The sequence below is a fragment of the Suillus fuscotomentosus genome (assembly GCF_016647785.1).
Source record: "Suillus fuscotomentosus strain FC203 chromosome Unknown F5891scaffold_106, whole genome shotgun sequence".
In the NCBI taxonomy this organism is placed as follows: domain Eukaryota; kingdom Fungi; phylum Basidiomycota; class Agaricomycetes; order Boletales; family Suillaceae; genus Suillus; species Suillus fuscotomentosus.
In genome coordinates, this window is record NW_024539618.1 from 1 (window position 1) to 17,365 (window position 17,365).

The 17,365-nt window shown below is 47.4% G+C and overlaps 6 protein-coding genes across 6 annotated transcripts; 2 read left to right on the plus strand and 4 right to left on the minus strand.

Annotated features, from left to right (window-relative positions):
• Positions 1 to 719: 719 nt before the first annotated feature.
• Positions 720 to 1,535, plus strand: F5891DRAFT_1196702 (uncharacterized protein; the record flags this gene model as incomplete). The annotated part of the gene is made up of 5 exons (XM_041368343.1): positions 720 to 984; positions 1,036 to 1,190; positions 1,241 to 1,279; positions 1,317 to 1,379; positions 1,458 to 1,535. The coding sequence occupies 5 exons, from the start codon at positions 720 to 722 to the stop codon at positions 1,533 to 1,535; spliced, it is 600 nt and encodes a 199-aa protein (XP_041218749.1).
• A 2,332-nt stretch (positions 1,536 to 3,867) lies between these two features.
• On the minus strand, positions 3,868 to 5,486 carry F5891DRAFT_1207971 (uncharacterized protein; the record flags this gene model as incomplete). Its single annotated transcript, XM_041369088.1, has 8 exons — positions 3,868 to 3,988; positions 4,042 to 4,130; positions 4,255 to 4,449; positions 4,504 to 4,636; positions 4,694 to 4,884; positions 4,937 to 5,045; positions 5,099 to 5,201; positions 5,258 to 5,486. 8 exons carry the CDS (start codon positions 5,484 to 5,486, stop codon positions 3,868 to 3,870), a joined length of 1,170 nt encoding a protein of 389 aa, XP_041218750.1.
• Positions 5,487 to 10,179: 4,693 nt separating this feature from the next.
• F5891DRAFT_50695 (uncharacterized protein) lies at positions 10,180 to 11,225 on the minus strand. The gene is made up of 5 exons (XM_041372067.1): positions 11,177 to 11,225; positions 10,900 to 11,123; positions 10,718 to 10,847; positions 10,460 to 10,656; positions 10,180 to 10,401 (listed from the first exon to the last, which is right to left on the minus strand). The coding sequence occupies exons 2-5, from the start codon at positions 10,967 to 10,969 to the stop codon at positions 10,310 to 10,312; spliced, it is 489 nt and encodes a 162-aa protein (XP_041218751.1). The 5' UTR covers positions 10,970 to 11,123; positions 11,177 to 11,225; the 3' UTR covers positions 10,180 to 10,309.
• A 119-nt stretch (positions 11,226 to 11,344) lies between these two features.
• On the minus strand, positions 11,345 to 13,097 carry F5891DRAFT_50580 (uncharacterized protein). The gene is made up of 5 exons (XM_041372060.1): positions 12,890 to 13,097; positions 12,647 to 12,832; positions 12,135 to 12,590; positions 11,962 to 12,079; positions 11,345 to 11,908 (listed from the first exon to the last, which is right to left on the minus strand). Exons 1-5 carry the CDS (start codon positions 13,058 to 13,060, stop codon positions 11,667 to 11,669), a joined length of 1,173 nt encoding a protein of 390 aa, XP_041218752.1. The 5' UTR covers positions 13,061 to 13,097; the 3' UTR covers positions 11,345 to 11,666.
• Positions 13,098 to 13,379: 282 nt separating this feature from the next.
• Positions 13,380 to 14,800, plus strand: F5891DRAFT_50797 (uncharacterized protein). Its single transcript, XM_041372071.1, has 6 exons — positions 13,380 to 13,530; positions 13,584 to 13,628; positions 13,696 to 14,301; positions 14,363 to 14,527; positions 14,577 to 14,674; positions 14,730 to 14,800. The coding sequence occupies exons 1-5, from the start codon at positions 13,494 to 13,496 to the stop codon at positions 14,597 to 14,599; spliced, it is 876 nt and encodes a 291-aa protein (XP_041218753.1). The 5' UTR covers positions 13,380 to 13,493; the 3' UTR covers positions 14,600 to 14,674; positions 14,730 to 14,800.
• Positions 14,801 to 16,422: 1,622 nt separating this feature from the next.
• On the minus strand, positions 16,423 to 17,272 carry F5891DRAFT_963393 (uncharacterized protein; the record flags this gene model as incomplete). The annotated part of the gene is made up of 2 exons (XM_041375997.1): positions 16,423 to 16,678; positions 17,025 to 17,272. Coding segments are annotated over 2 exons (504 nt in total), but the record flags the coding sequence as incomplete, so codon positions are not given.
• Positions 17,273 to 17,365: the final 93 nt, after the last annotated feature.

Here is a 17,365-nt window from a genome sequence, read left to right on the forward strand (position 1 = left end):
AAACAGCACATCTACCCATGACTTTATATCACAGAGTCATGACAACGTGTGCTCGCTTTCCATTAAGAATGCAAACTGGAAATTCCCAACGGATGCCATCTCCGTCTGTCACTTGACGATCATCGAGTTTCAGGCCTGAGGGCTGTTTTCCGTAGACAGCCAGGGCTTTTCAGAGATCTTGTCCACCGGTCATCAACTGGAGTCGCTCACATTGTCAGGTATTTGTTTCGCCTGCATAGGTCCTCGCTTCCGTTCCTGACACATTTTGCTCTCAAGATTATCAGTCTGCATCGACATGTCACAGACAGGGACCTCGTGCCTGCTATCTCGGAATTCTTGAGAAATCGCAAGCATCTTCATTCCTTCCACATCATCATGCCCAGTGAAGACCATCGTTGCATTGATTTTGATGGGTCTGCCTGGGGAGTACTACCTTTTCTAATGAACCTCCGCAGTCTCCATATCACTTATCCTAGAGATCTTTCTCCTTCGCTAGCAGGGTGGCTTATTCCGCGGAGTGTTCGTGTGCTCACCATGGATATTATGGTACCGCCTGCAGAGGACCTTCTTTTTTCATAAATGTGAGTCGATGACACTCGTCATTGACAAGAAGAGTAGCATTGATGTGTTCTATTATAGCAATTGCGTCCCGGAGTCCCTCCCCTTCTCACGTTCATTGGTATGACAAACTTTCCGACACGTTCTGTCATTAACATGACATGCTCTCAGCATCTCAGCATCGACCTCCGATGGATCAGCAATCAATGTGCAAGTTAGCCTCAACGCAAATCGACGCATTCTTGACAGAGCTTGAAAGGTTAGATGATAAGATGATTCTTACCGAAGTACACCTGCTCGAGAGTCACATCTACCGTGGCATCGGAAACCTGTCGAAGTCCAAGGTTGGTCCTTCGAGTGCCATCCCGGTATTCTCATTGTACGCTTACGTCCACGAAATGCAAAGGCTGCCATCACTTTCGCTAGGTCCGCTGTAAACTCAATATATGTATTGTCCTGGTCTTCAAGCAGCGTTAGACCTGCAATCTGGTGTTCTCCATGCCAAGGACAAAGATTACACTATCGCATACTCATATTTCTATGAGACTTTTGAGAACATGTCATCGCAGGATGACCCAGCAGCGCTGAACGCACTCAAGTACATGCTTTTGTGCAAGGTCATGTTGAATATGGTGTGTTGTCACTGATCTTGACTCATCAGTCATTTTGATATGCATTCCAGCCAGAAGATGTAACATCACTTCTCTATATCAAGCTCGCAGTAAAATTCTGCAGCACTTTATGACACCCTTCTCCAGCAGAATTTGCTGCGTATCGGTGAGCCGTACTCGATGGTAAAGATTGACTACGTTGCCAAACAGGTCAGTCAAGGACGGCAGGACACTGAGGCCAAGTGGATATTGAATTGTCTCTGGAAAGTAGCTCATATTGTGTTTTAGGCTATCTCAGATGATCTTGGACATGGTGTTCCACGGCGTGCTGGATCAGGGATGACTCGGATGCCTGATCGTATTTGATGAGCTAGAAGCTGACGTGTGTCCTTTCTTCTCGCTCGTCTCGTTCGTGCTCATCCTTTTTTCAGACCACGTATGGTGCAGCAATCGGGACCTGGAATAAGTTAGCAAGGTCATAGACTCGTTGTATGCCAAAGTGCATGTTTTGATTGTTCCTGGCCACTGGTCTATGCTTATGAATATCATTCAGACTGTCAGGATTGCATAAATGTAGTTTGAATTTTCTCCTTCCTACACGTGCAATTCAACACAATACATATAATTAAGAAGGGAAATGGTAGATGTGTCCGCGCTCACTAGCCGAGTCATCACGCGGATCTGAAGCCAAGTGGCTGTTGTGACTATAGGCCTAAATATATTGCGAAATAAAGGACAAGTAGAGCATGAGACAATACTTCATGAAGTATTTCGTTTTGCCTCAGGATGAGTCTCCTCTCACCCATGAAATTGCTATTCGTTTGTCTGACGTTGCTAATGCAATTCGAAAATCACCCAAAACAAAGTCACGATCAGCACGTGTTTATTTATTTGCTAGGCATTGGACATACCCCGAGCAGGTGAACGTTACGTTGTCCAGTACTTCGCTTGGCACCTTGCTTTTATAGTACTTGCCTCAAACTTGAAGGTTCTGAAGATGTGATGGAGTGTAAGAACTGCGAGCTGACATCAGTGAACTGGTGAGGAAAGTACAAGGCCATATATCACAATACATAGTACATAATCACAATAATCAACATAATTCTGCTATCGAGCATCACATTGTCATTTTTGCCCTTATATCGGAAAGGAGTTTTTCTGATTTCACCATAAAACGCTAAGATCGGAAAAAGGTCTCATCATCGCTCAAAGTGAAAGTTGAAGGGAAGGTGGAACAAAAGCTACTGGTTGATCTACATGAATCAAAATTGTCATATCGGCGGTAAGGTTTACAATATCCAAGCCAAGACTAAAAGCCCGAGTTTTGCAGGGAATGAGGCTGCATTAACCTTAGCGAGGGACTATATATGTGTGTACGCTATTAAATCTTGATACACCTACCTGAAAAGCTAATTTTCCGTCACTTTCATGTCAAATTCACATGTAAGCGTGAAAGCCTGTATCCTCCTGACTACAAGAATATATTCATCCGAGCGCACGGCCACAAAAGAATTCCTGCGTGCTTCGACTTTGTATGCAGCATCTTTGTTATTCCGATGTTTGTCAGCTATGTTTCAATTTGGAACGCGTGCGAATAAGCTATGCCTTTCCGTACCAGCTGGGTTATGGCCAACAAGCAGGCAACAATCAATTTGTATCATGCTTCGAGTCTTAAGGTGACCTTCTTTGTGTATCTAATGGCTGACAACTATATATCAGTTGCAACTGCGTCACGAGAAGTTAGACTGTAACTCGGACACTGTATCGTTGCAGCGACGCACCTCTCCCTCGAACTCGGTGCTCAGGGCTCATGCATCACCTCAGTGCCTGTCTTACCATTCGACATCCCCCATATCTTATTGGTTCATGCATCCAGGCAAAGTCGTGGCTGCGCGCGGACGTTGTATCATTACAGCGACGCACCTCTCCCTCTAACTCGGTACCGAGGGTTCATGCATCATCTCGGTACCCGCCTTGCGATCCGACATTCCTCATATCCACTGGGTCAAGCATCCAGTCAAAGTCGTGGCTGCACGCGGACGTCGTATCATTGCAGCGACGCACCTCTCCCTCGAACTCGGTGCTGGGGGCTCATGCACAACTCCGGTACTCACCTTAATGTTCAACATCTATTGTATGCATTTCCTTATACATCCAAACGGTCGTGTCTTTTAGCACCCTGTAGAGTTATTGCTTTCGCATGCATGTGGGATCTCAGAAGTTGAGATCCTCAATCCAATGATAATGTTTTTGTTGGGCAACATAGGATATTCATAAGCACCTCGTAAATACAGAAGGAATTATGGGCGGCTCACAAGCAATTGAAATCAAACCTACTATCTCAAGTATCCTCGGCATGACTTTGAATTTGACACGTCTCTCAATCACTTTCATTTTGCAAGTTCGTGAGTTGTGTACAGTGGTGGGCAGCATGGCCAAAAAATCTAGAGATTACAGTGATCGCCTAGCTTTCCTAGATTCAACGTGATAAACACAAACCCACGAATCCCGGGACTGGAGCTCAAATCATTCTCTGGAGATCATTCTTAATAATTACAGACGTCCGTCGGTATTGCAGTATAGCCAGCACATTACGTTTCGCACTAGACAGGTATAACCGATTCATGGCATTAATAGTAAACTATCACAATCAGAAAGCTAGGTGTCACTGAAAACATTATATCATAATAATAGATCATTAATTCGAATCGAAGGTAGCATCGTCAATTTGTGCCCTTTGCCTTGCGAGAGCGTTCACAGACATCCTGGCCTTCACCACGTTGGTAAGGTCTTCACGGCAACTTCTTCCAAAAACCTTCCTGAACAACATGAGATCAGTCGAGGTTTGTTCAGGGTATATTAGATGTCACACCTGGTCCACCACTCGAGAAGTTTGTCGACCCTATGCTGCGCTTCTCGACCAGGGGGTCTCTCGAAGAAATCTACGATAGTCTGCCAGAACTGTATATAATCGAAGTCACCGTCGACAGACCGCCATGACGTGACAGAAGAAAGGGAAAATCACACCTGCCAGGGTATAAATCATTTATTATTGATCAGAATATATATCGTCATGATAACTTACTTGACAAGCGATGTATGCTATCGAGCGAGGTGTGACTTTCTCCATCTTGATAATCTGGGCCACATGTTTCTTGACTTTGATTCCAGCGAGCACCGCCTTGTTAGCGCGCCTGTTATTCTGAATGACATCGGCACCGTCACCGTCACCCTCCACGTCCTTCGCTGAAGAGGGTGATGTGAACACGGCTTTATAGCCCTGTGAATGATAGTGAGTTCATTGTTGAGTGACTCTGAGTCAGGTGCGATAAACCTGCAGCAGGATTTTCCCCTTGAAAAGGCCTTCCTCCAGATTTTCCGGATCAGCAACGTACTTGTCATAAAGAAACACCGGGAAAGAGAAATCCGTCACAATGTGACCGTCAGAGCAGTCTCTAATCCCTGCCCTAACACTGAGAAACAGTCAGCGTTGCTCAGGATGCTGAGTACCCTACACTTAGTACACAGGATCATTCCAATCAAGTTCAGCCGGACAAAGTAACTTTCCACATGCATCACTGGTAAATCCATGGGAATGTTTATCGTTGATATCGATCGGAGGGTTGGGCCTAAATTCGCGATTGACCCAATCCGAAACAAGAGCCTTGAGTTTTGAGGTATCGTCCCCTCGAGCACCATCTGCGCCCTGCCTCAGCTAACAAAAATTCAACATGATAAAGCCAATCATTGACAGCGGCAAGACCCACCAGTTTTAACATGCGCATGTAGTCGTCGTGCTCCATATCTGAGGTTTTCTTGAGAAACCATGGCAAGGTTCTCATTAGAATACTGTACCCTGACTCTAACCGATCTTGACTACATAACCCATCAGTACGCTCACCGTGACAATCAATGACGAGAAAACTTACTCAAGAGTGGCATCCTCGTCATTATCCTCGTATCTTCTGTCGTTTTCGGCGACAAGATCTTCAACAGTATCAAACAAAACAACGACGCGTTTAAGGCCTCTGCCTTGAGCCAGGAAGTAATTCGTTTGCCTGAAAAATAGTGAGCAAGATCTGCCCAACGGACGAAATGATGGGCATGCCTTTCTTTCACTGCCCGCCCAGATTCGACAACCTCTATCTTCCCCTCCAATTCGGCAATTTTCCGTCTTTGGCGAGCCTGCAGAAACATTGACTGCGGCGAGGTTTGTAATGATTCTGGACCCTGCTGACTTGGAAGGCCGTCGTCGTCCTCTCGGTCCTCAACAGGTGGCGTTCTGTCATGCAGCGTGCTGCCATCAGCTTGTGACATCGACTCGGAGAAAGAGAAGATAAAAATGGGTTCGAAATCGAAATCGAATGTAGCCGCCACACAGACAAGAAATGTGTGCAGTGGAAGGGGTGCGAGACGAGGGAAAGGAACTTGACCATCACGCTCTTATATACTGGTCGGCTGCTGGCTGAGTGCTGGATGCTCGCTCCAACTAGACAGTTTAAGCGTAGTCCGCAATAACAGCAGACGTGGCAGCCGGACTCCTACAAAACTGCACAAAGTAGCTGTAAGTAGCGACACTTCTTTTGAAACTACTAAAAATAGACAGGGAAACGAAGATTGAAACCATTTAGGCCAAAGCTTTCTGTAGATACCTAATTTTCTCATAACGTTCCTGGAAAGTAAATGCGTACCGAAATATAACACTGGCAAGTAGCAGTGCGCAGCAATGTTATAGGGCCGTTAAATCATGAGAAGTTCTAAGCGAAGATTAGCGAGGGTTCGGCATTTCGTGCTAGTGAAAGCTTACATAGGCTGAGTTTGATGTTGCGCGATGCTGCCGAGGCGAAGACTCAAGGGGAAACAGGTCCGTCACGGCAGTCAGATGCTATAGAAAATCCAATTGGATCGTGATTCGAAATGACGCATAAAGTGGCAATGGCAAGGCGGCTCGAATGGTGAGATAGGATGACTAGCACTGGCACTACTGTACGTGCAGTACCAAATAATCGTCATTTGCGGGAGCACCCATTGCAATGTGAAGACGTGGAATGTATTTCAGAGTAGTTCATTCGATAACATCTGCACGTATACTGGTTGTACGAGATTGGCACTAGTAAGAGTCGGTCATGAGAGGTCGAGGTAATCGTCGATGTCTCACAGAGACCTTCGGCAGTAGTAGATGCACCTCACCCTTTGCTAACTATTGACGCCCACTTGGTTTTGTCTAGCAATGAACATTCAAGAACACGAAGTACTATCTGTGAGCTGGTGTGGGGAGGCGAGTGCTGTTGAACGATAGGATGGACTGGTGCTACTTGGATTGAGATTCTTGGCTGAATATAGAGGTGGAGCAGAGGCATCAACGACGGGTACATTGGCAACGGTAACCGATTGGATGGAGAGCTGGAAGCCAGCAAGCGCCCAGGACCATCATAGACGCACGAGGGCTACTGTCAAGGCGTAAGGATAGCTCATGCATGGATTAAATTGACTGTACCTACCGGATGCCCAGATGCCCGGACGCTAGAACTCAGCAGCTTCACCAAACACATGCATGTGCAGACGAATGCCAGAAGACCCTCTTGCCTACAATAATTAATCACAAGGTGCAAAGGCGGTGTATATCCCCGCACACCTTCTGGATGTTCAAAGTCTGATGATTTGCACGAAGTTCCTTATATCACCATCGACCTGCACAAATCGCGTCATAATCTGAAAATCAAGAAATCGAGTCACATACTTTTGCGATCACGATTCATTCTGGAAGACTCTTCAAAACTTCGTTTGCAACATCCATGGATGGGACTTGCTTCTTGTGCTCTGAACCATCAGGCATTGTGAAAACGATCTCCTCTTAGGGCTGAGCTGAGACAGTGTTCAGGATAATTGATCTCGGGATAGATGTCACGCATACCTTTCACAAATTCATTGTATTTGGAGCTATTCACAAGTAAGTCAAAGTTCAGAGAACTCATCTGTAAAATTACCGACTTGAAGGAGATACTGAGATGCTGCTGCCATTGCCACTTCATCCTTTTTCGTGCATTTCCGTCGTATGGTTCATCGAGGGTGAGTATCTGGGCAGGTTGTGAAAAATATGCAATTAGGGTAGCCATGGCTGTCGAATAAATGCGAAGACAGATAAATTGTGATTGTGACCTATAGGTGCTACTACAACAGGTCCAACTTGTGCGAAAGTGGTTCCCCACGTCGGTCAAGGTCACGTGTTGTCATGACTCGCCACTGCAGTGCGTCCGAGTCAATGATTCAAGGGGCATACACGAGAGGCACCTCCTAGGCATACAAACAATTGACTTCAAGTAATCATAGGTCAGGCTCTTCCTAGGCTAGACAGGCTGACAAGGGTAAGTGGATATTCTAAGAGAAGACAAGTTTCAATTGCGAATTTAAAAAGATGGGAGATCGTCGTTGTTGTTGTCATCCCCTTCACAGTCATCTTCGACCAGTTCCTCGCCACTAAGCTCTTCATCACTCACTTCTTGATCATCATCCTCATCGTCACTACATCCAATATAACCCTCACCGGTCTCCTCATAGTCCATATCCACCTCATTATTGTTGGTACAACTGGTGGTTTACTGACAGAAGGGGGTGTACCCCCCGCTTCTGCGATCTGCCGTAGGACGCGACGTCTGCGCTCATGCTTCGCTAACTGCGCCGGAGTGTCCAACTTGCTGGTCAGTGGATAGAATGCCTTCAGAGCTCTGTGTGCAAGCTCTCCCTGTCGATGGACTTTAGGGTAATACTAGCGAGAATGTAATTGGAACGCACGATTTGAGTAGTGAACGAATCAGTGGTCCCAAAGAACCTGATAGTTTTCACATAATCACCCATGGCGTGGAATTTGTATGTGCTCAAATTTAATTTCTTTTCCCTCGCACCAGTTGATTCTGGGGATGCATTATGAGTTTCGGAGCGCTGGGCTAACCTTCTGTGGCGAGCAGCTTTCTCTTTTGGCAGCTCCACGGCAGTTGAAGGCAGTGCAGGTGAAATCCCGAAACTTCCGCAAAGTCCGGGAGAGTTTCTTGAATGTTTCCTCGAATAAAACCAGCGTAGACTCGGAATGGATCCTAAGTTTCGCAAGTGCATGCCACTGTGCGAATTGATATAACAGAGACTGTACCGCTGCATCATGGTCAGGGGGGAAAAGCCCTTCAAAAACCGGAAGAGCACACTGGAGGGGCGTCAGCGAGTCTACTGTCGAAAAAGAAATAATGCAAGAAACCTGTAAGATATCTTCGAAATCACGAGCTGCTAGTCTCTTCATCTCGGAGGTATTGTTCGCAAACTTTCGTATCACGCCGTTGCCGAATGTTGGGAGCTGACGAAATCTAACGTCAAAATGAGAAGTAACAACTTATGAGCACGCAACTGCAATTCATGTAAACTCTACTTACCTGGCGTCGAGGGTCGCGACGAGCTTAGTACCCTCAGGAAGGGCATAAAGAAGCCTCACCAGGTGTGTAAATAGTGCCTTCCACGTACCCAATTCGCACTCATGCATGAAGTCGACGACTGAGCATGCGAAATGGGTCGAGACCAAACGGTCCAAGCTTTTCGACGAACCGATTCTACGAGTGCTAATATGAGTGCATAGTAAACTATTGCTGAACCAGTTGCAGCTTACAATAATAGGTACCCATGAGCCTTCTCCAAGGGCATCGTCGACCTTTGCACTGTCTACAGTGTTTCCTCGCCCATAGATATACTCGCGAGCCTCTATAACCTTCGTCATAGCATACACTCGGAGGTTAGTCATGCGGCTTTTCATATCCTTGACGAGACCGAGACAACTAAACAAGCCTTTCGGTGTGAGGCAACGAGGGCATGGACACATGCCCATATCCTTGATGGTTGCAATCAAAGCCCTAGTGATTTATAAGTCATCCAATATTTTTTGCAATTAAAAACAAGATACTTCTCAGGATAATCAGCAGAGTACGTAAAAATTCGGGGAAATACTCTCCGCATGACTCCGTCGGCACATTTGAAGACAATACCATGTCGGTATGCGTAAACAAATTCTTCATCCAGCAAGATTTCCCAGCATGCATGGAACAATTCCCTGCGGCAATGGGTGTGAAGAGTGGCCATGCCGGTTTTTGATATCCGAGGCAAACCACTCAGAATATCCTTGATACTATCAGGAAGCTGCCGAGATCAGTCAATATCAATAGCGGTTAATAAATATACAACCAGAAGGGCTTACTGAAGGTAAAAATCCTACAAGGTGACAGGATCCTGATGTAGGTGACGTACGCACGTATTTCGTCAGGTTTCCGAAGTAGACATAAAGCGGCCAGGCCTTGGCGGTTCCAAAGTTTGCCAGGTGAGTGGCATCGGAAAAAAACATCAGACCTGCAACGATACGTTCGAGTGAACACCCAAACTCCCTCGGCGACTTGTGGAGACTGTCCTGAGCTTCTAGCCAGGCATCAGAAGTATACAGCTCGTCATATATCCGTTCTTGGTGATTGTCTAATGGATCCTGCCAAATATGTTTGAACGGCGAGAGATGGAATGCCGCCGCTTGAGCATCTGCAAAGGCTGCGCGTATAACATTGACAAGAGGGCGATAATGAAATCCCGGAACGGTATAAGGCCTAGGCCTCTCCTCCCGTGATTTTGTTGGTATGTCAATGGTGACGTTGCTCTCAATCCAGTCATCTGGGAAAGAAATCTTCTTCCCACTCTGATCTTGATCCAACTCTCGCAAGCTTTGCCTCACCGAGAACCCCCGAAGATGCTCACGGTCAAAATCCTCTGCCATCATCACATCCTTGACGAGGGCCGCGACCTTAGCTTCCGATACTCGACTACTACCGCTATTCATCCAGGAGATAAGTCGGTAGATTGTCATGTTAGCAAAGGGGTACGGTGGCCCGAGGACTTTCGGTAGAGAATCGACTCCTTCATCGATAGTAGGACATGTTTGCGCGAGCAACGAGGATGGAATATATTTGTTTGGTTCGAAGGAGGGCCGACGAGGGTATAATCGACTGAGGCCAAACGAGTTGAAGGTGGTCTGCAATGTGTCCCTTAGCGTTAGAAGAACGCGTCGAATTCTGAATTGGGCTGGGACTACTGCAGTCGAATTTTGAGTTGAAATATCCTGACCGTCAGCAGTTGTCAGAGTAATTGAGATCCTCTTCTAATGGCTGGGTATCGTAGAAAGGTCTCGGAATCCGTCTTGTACGGTGTCCTGGTTCCTCTGAAATAGCCGGATGATCAAAAAAGGAATAGTAGCTGCTATTCGAAGAGATACGAACCAAATTGAAAGTCATTTCCGCGGTTATCATTGGCCTCCATCTCGATGTCACCATCATTTTGTGGAGACCCTAGGTCTAGGGATGGCTGCAAGTCAGCGAGAATGGAGGTATTGGATAAACCTGTGAGCCGCTGCAGACCCCAGCCTTCGTCCTGCTGGGGATCGACAAGGGGCAATTGGTCGTGGACGACCGATTCTCTAGATTTCATGTGAGTCAAGAATCAATGAAACAGCTACTACGAGTCGGAGGGCAACCCACAAGTGAATTGGAGGTACTGCTAGTAGCACTAGAAGCCACATTCGCACAAACCGCCTCTCTGGCGCGTTCCTGTCTCTTCTGACTTGCAAGGACACCGGACCTTCTGTAAAAATGACAACTTGCGCGATGTCTACTGAGTCCACGAGTGTCTGTTTTCTTCTCCCACTGGCAACCTGACGCACCGCAAAACACCATCAATAAAAGTGAGGCCGATAAAAACGAGGCAATCCAAAGAGACTGTGCAAAGCGCATTGCACTCTGGAGTTGCTAGTGAAGGCTAGCTTCAACTCCCAGGTGGCAGCCGTCTGAGTCTTTGAAATTTGTTAGTGTCAGTGACTGACCCCAAACTGACCCGAGTAGTCACTACCGTGTAGAATGTCACGTGACCATGACGTAATGGTAATATCTAGTATCAGTACCATAAGTTACCTTCGAAAATGGCAAAGGGAGACAACATACCGTACAACTCAGTTTGTACCTTCCCCCGGCCAAACTGGTGCTCAGTGTGGTTGCAATCAGGTACTTATCTGCTGAGTTCTACGAGCTGGGTGTAAATAAAACAGATCCGATTTGTCTCGAAAGATGCAGAGCGCAAGGAATGAGATATATATAACGCGTAGAAGTAGGTCCATAGTCAGCTAAGGGTCTGCTACTGTATCAGGCTCGGTGGTTACTGACACAAACCAGCCAGAAGACGCGCGGCTGCCCTTGTTCATGACTTGGGACTCCTTGGACTTCGCGAACGTAAGGGTGTGATCGCAATCAGTCCCCTTGCAACGGAAGGTGCTTTCATCCCGCCCGGATTTCTTAGAAGCCACGCGCTCCCATGGACGAACACACATACATTTCGAGCATTGGTAGGGCAGTACGTTACCGAACGGGCGAAGATTCTCGTGGAAGAATGTGTATGTGGACACAATCATGGAGGTCGGACCAGTCGGATCGCACATTAGTCCTTGGGTGTACTCTGATATGGTGGTTGGGCGGCGACGGAAGGCATTTGGCCTGTATAAATGGACAACGGACGAATGCATTCCAAGCCGAGGGGATGCCAGGAGGATGTCTCGAATGACATCCTGCACCTCGAACCCTTCAACAAGTACACGGCCGACGTAAGTGCTGATAAATGGTACGACCAGGCATGCGTGAAATCGCTCGGCACCAAATGCGAATGCATGCTCGACTTCATACCTATCAAATCCTTCAGCGACAAGGGTAATGTTGAGAATGTGGAAACTACGCACTCTTTGACACAGGCCTTGAATGCCCCGAACGCGTCTGGTTCTTGTACCATATGACCGCAGACGAACATCCACAAGGTAGACCCTTTGACGTAATCCTCGATGCCGCCGACAAACAGACCTGCAAAAAACTGGCAACAGTGACACGTTGTAACGAAGAGAACATGTTATCTTACATCGTTCACTGTATAAGCGACAGGGCCGCCCTCTATTACCACTTTATTTCTTCCCCTTCCACTAGACTCGTCGTCTGCATATCCCCCCCAGATATCACCTCGTGAGCCCTCCGTGGTAGACGAGTGCGAGAAGACGAAGACCTCGACACGCTCACACTGAAGGAGTTTGATTCGGGTCACGAGTTGCTTCATCGTTGTAAGGTGTTTCTCGGCCTTCTTACCCGTTCCGATATCGAAAATGATTTCATGATATTGCATGTTATTCTGTGGCTTGAACGGCCTTAATTGCTGTTGCATGCTGGTTGCAGGCGATCCGGAAGGGTCGAGACCTTTGATAACGAAGTGAAGGATGAGTACCGGGCTACTGCATATTTGTGAGCGACTGGTGACCTCGATGTGCCCGTGGATGGTGACAGGGGTGGGTAGGACCCCTTGACCTGAAGCATTCTCGAACGCCTAGTATATATATTAACAAGATCAAGTCGAGACCTTGGAGAAAGAGACAAACTTACAAAATATGGCTTCATGGCATCTCCCTTTGTACGCATTTCATGGCACCCTGGACAAATAAAATAAACGCCGGGGTCCATAATAAGCTCCTGAAACTCTGGCGGAATAACGATGCAGCGATCGCAAACTGAGCGTGGGCATACGGTGCAGTCATATAGGGAGCCACCGTCGCAGCAAAAGAAACAGAACTGATAATAAGTCCTTAAGTTAGTCACGGTGACAGAGCGAGGAGTTGTGAGACTTACGATGTTGTGGGAGTTGGGCTTTGGCATTATCTTCACGCGTGGTGGCGTTGCCTGGACAGTTTTGATAAGTTGTTTTCCGGCATGGCCAGTGACCTTCTTGAATATAGGTAGGTGACCACGTCTAGCAGGCCCTCCGGTACTGTTACCGGCTGTTTGTTTTGTACGGGCCATACTATAAGTGGTGCCGGTGAGGACTCTGAGGAAAAAAGTTAACCATGTAACGCGAAACACGTGACACAATGTAAGCAGGCAAACAAACACAAATATATATAACGCATTCGGACTTTGTTCGAACTTCTTACTATTGAACATGTATCTAGTATGTCGGGGCAACAGCCTTCTGGCCTAGAGTCGAGGATCTCCTCGCTCCCCTGAATATCACGATGGTGGGGTAAAGCAGCCTTCTGGCTTCAAACTGAGGATCTCCTCGGCCCCACCTATGTGACTAGGCCCTCGCAGTGCAGTTCAAATCTTCATTAATACACTCTCACATGCGTCCGTGCTACTTCCTTTCGACACCTACTCAAGTTTTCACCTTTCTTTCAACTGCCATGATACCAAGACACGGTCGCCGGTTGATCGGTATTACCGACTGCCACACAACATGGGGACACGTGTACTTCAAGACGAACGGGTGATAAGTAATTAGTGTACTCTCATTGCAAGTTGACATGCGCTCAATTTCTTCTCCAAGATATTTTTATTCAACATTGCCATGACAAGAAGACGGTCCCAGTCAGTCGATATCGCCAGTTGCAGCACGCGTACATACACATGAGCACTGATTTCATACTACTCGCTGACAGGCTCATCATCACGTCCCGGCTATACTACCTCATCAAGTAACACCTCCAATTCTACGCGTTCTTCCAACACCCCTCATCCTTCACACCGCCCATCTCCATCAATCTCTTCATCAACGAGAACGAACGCATCTATCCGAGAATCCGACGAGTTTCCCAACGGATCACTTACCTCCGTATCGTCAGTCGTGCAAACTGAAAGAAACAATACTGATACCTTGAATGGACCCGTCGGCAGGCAAGGTGTCCACCGTGGGTCAAGCTCTGGGCCATCAAATTTGTCATGGGCTGCTCTTGCCTCTTCCCGTCCTTCACCGCCCGTTGCGTCATTGCCCGATGCAGTCGGCAGGCAAGGTGTTCATCGTGTACCAAGTTCTGGCTCATCCAATTTGACATGGGCTACTATTACTCCCTCCCGTTCTTCACCGCTAGTTGCGTCATTGCCTGACGTAACTATGCGTCCAGGACTCCTTGACAATAGATTCGAGCCACCAAATTCAGATCTGGATACTAGGCCGCAGGCCGCAAGACGTACTACCCATTCAGATGCCGGCTGGAGATCCATGAGCTCTGCCCGTACGTCAGCAGGCACTTCTGCGTCATCCTCTGGTCGGTTCTCTCTCCCACATAGGTGATGATCATATTGACTAAAAGTTACAATTTGTTCCAGTGCTTGGAGACTCCATCTCTCACTTCTACGCTACTGACGAGGAACGACACCGGGATGCCTCGAATCCAATCCAGGACCATAACCCATCGCCTTCTCGCTCGATTGACAGATACCAAGAGGCTGCTGTGCGCGCTAGATCAGTTATTGAATGCTCGCGTAACTTAGGTATGGCTTTTATGTTTAATTTTTCCCTGTTGTTTACAAATATTGCTAGTGTACTCGACGAGGGAAATATGACAGTACGCCCTGGTTGCGAGCGTTAGGGCAACCGATGGTCAACGATGAATCAAAGTCTCCAAGGTCGGTGTCCAGGTACGTACGAACTTAATTTAGGCACTTTATATTCAAATTTACGCTGGTTTCGCAGAACTATTACCAGCTACTCGTCGATGGCTGTTAAATATCCCAGTCATAAGCCAATGAAGTAGTTGAAGTCCCCACTCTGCCATTCGCGGCAAGCTATCCTCGCTGTCCGATTTGCTCGCACCCGTCTCGTCGCATATTGTGGATTTATGACATGTACCATAGTCTTATACAAAGCGACTCCGTACTTCCTCCACCCAACACGTACAGCATGCTCTACTTCACAGGTTGTAATATTTTCCTGACTCTGCGTCCCGACGCACTACCTCTGGGGACGCAGCGTACAAGCTCAAGTCGAAGGTACCTGGAGCCATGGTTGGGCGCGCCATACTATTCTGGTGGGGAAAGTATGCACCATCGCCGGCATTCTGTGGGTAGCTGTAAGACGACGACGACGACGATCCCTCACCGCTATGACCCTGCTGTGGGTAGTAGGCAAATGGTGACAAGTCGTTCATCTGCTGGTGCAGCAACTGCGGATGCTGGTGCAGCGACTGCGGATGATAGGAAGGCTGTTGCAACTCGAGGGAAGGCTGTTGCAACTCGAGGGAAGGCTGTTGCACCTCAAGGGAAGGCTGCTCCGAATAAGTCAAGGTAGTACCTTGCGAGATCTTGGGCTGGGTGGGGGGTGGGGTCTCACGCTCCAGTAATTCCAGCGGAATCGTCATTTCCGCTGATGTCTGCGGAATGTACAGAGGTTTGAATGGAGGCGGCGAGGTGCCCTTGCTCTGCACACGCCTCATCTCCTGCCTACAAGGTATATTAGTACAATGCCTATGTCGGACGAGGCGCGCACTTACAGTCCTTGAAGGTGGATATCAAGTAAAAGTTTTTTGAATGGCTCCTTGTGGAGGTCATGCTGGGAAGCGAGTGTCATTTTTTGTTGAAACTCGCGTTGGTTACCAAAGTAGGGGTTTGCATTGAAACGCTTTGCAGTTTGGTTCCCTGTCCCCGACATCCGCCCTTCGACCTTGCGGTCTATGGCGCATAGGACCTAGGAAGCTCAGATGAGCAAAGGAAGATTGGAAATATGAGTCGCTTACCCCAGCGGCCGATGTTGCATACCCAGGAATGGGAGTCGTCGTGATCTGCGCGAGTATGCTTTCATCCCACAGCGGCGACTTTGAGTCACGATAATAGTGTTGAATGTGTGTCTCGACTACCGAGGGATTGCCAAACATTATAACAGTAGCAGTTGCATCACCAGCCCGGACGCCATGCAGGAAGTACTGGAAGATCTGTCTTGGCTCCGTGATTTGATTCCTACGTGCCTCCCTATATTTTTTCTGGGCCTTTGGCGTCAAGGTTTTGTCTTTAGATTCCAATTTGTAAAGATGCACGAAGCTCTCAGCACATTGGGCTAGTCTGCCGCGACTGGAAGTGAGCATGAGTTTATGTCAAACGTGTGTTGACACGTGACACGGCGGCGCTGACTTTACAAGTCTGTGTTCAGTCCAAGATAGGAAAGTTTGCGTTCAGGAAGTATGGGGGACCGTATTGGACAAAAATCACGCTCTTGGTTTTGTGCTTTTGTTTCTGACCAAGGACTTAGTAGTAGTGAATCATCGTGAATCACCATTAGAGACGATCAAAGAAGAAGTCGGAGTCTAATTCTAGTTTGACCTTCCAAATTCAATCTTGACGTTGATTTTTGATTTTTGATTTTGCATTGTCAAACAGGACCTCATATCTCGATGTCAATACTCCCACCGAGGGCTCCGCTGCCCTCCACCTGGAATGCATAATCGATGATGATTCCAGGCTTCTGCCCACTGAATGGCATCTTCATTCAGTGCATCAAGAAATACATGATGCAGTAGCCAGATGTGAGCATCCAGGTTCGGTTTCAGGTCGTGATGAACCTCCAGGAGCTGGAAGAACAACTTCCACTTCCTCCCAAAGCCCTGAGTCACATTGCGCCAGAGACGTTTGATGCGAATGTTGTGTACACTGCTGAAATTTGAACATCAGTGCAACATGCTCATGTGCATTTCTAATGCATATTTACCGCCCCCATATGTATGAACCTCGTTCAACACCCCTACGATTTTCCATCCACTCTGCGACCTGCAAATTCTCAGTTCCATGGTCGCCTCATACACGACTGGGTACACCATGTTCATCTACAATGTCCAGAAATAGGCTGAGAACAGTTTCAGCACGGTTATTGTCGCTAATACATATGCCAGTGACAAATCGCGAGAAGCCATCTATGAATGCATGAATTACAAGTCTATAATGAATCAGAGCTATGTGATGCTTGAGGAAATACTGTGGTTTTACATGAAAGTATATACACAAACCATGTTGACCATCATGATGATAGAGCGAGTTCGGCGCTGGAACTGAGTAGACTTGCCTTCGGATCCTCCGCGCCCCAAACATTGTGGTAGGTGCCCCATGAACACGCGCATATGACTCTAAAATGCGGCTTCGAGGCACATGATGGCCAAGAAAGCGAAAATGCCCATTGAGCATCCGTCTCCCAAAATTTGGAAAAAGCTCGAGTACCTGCTCTGTGATTTCATCCAATTCTTCATCAGAAAGATCGGATGTAGGAGCTGTTGATGACGTATAGATACGAGTAATTGACCCATCATCAGCTACATATTCAACATACACAGGTGGCCCTGGCTGAAC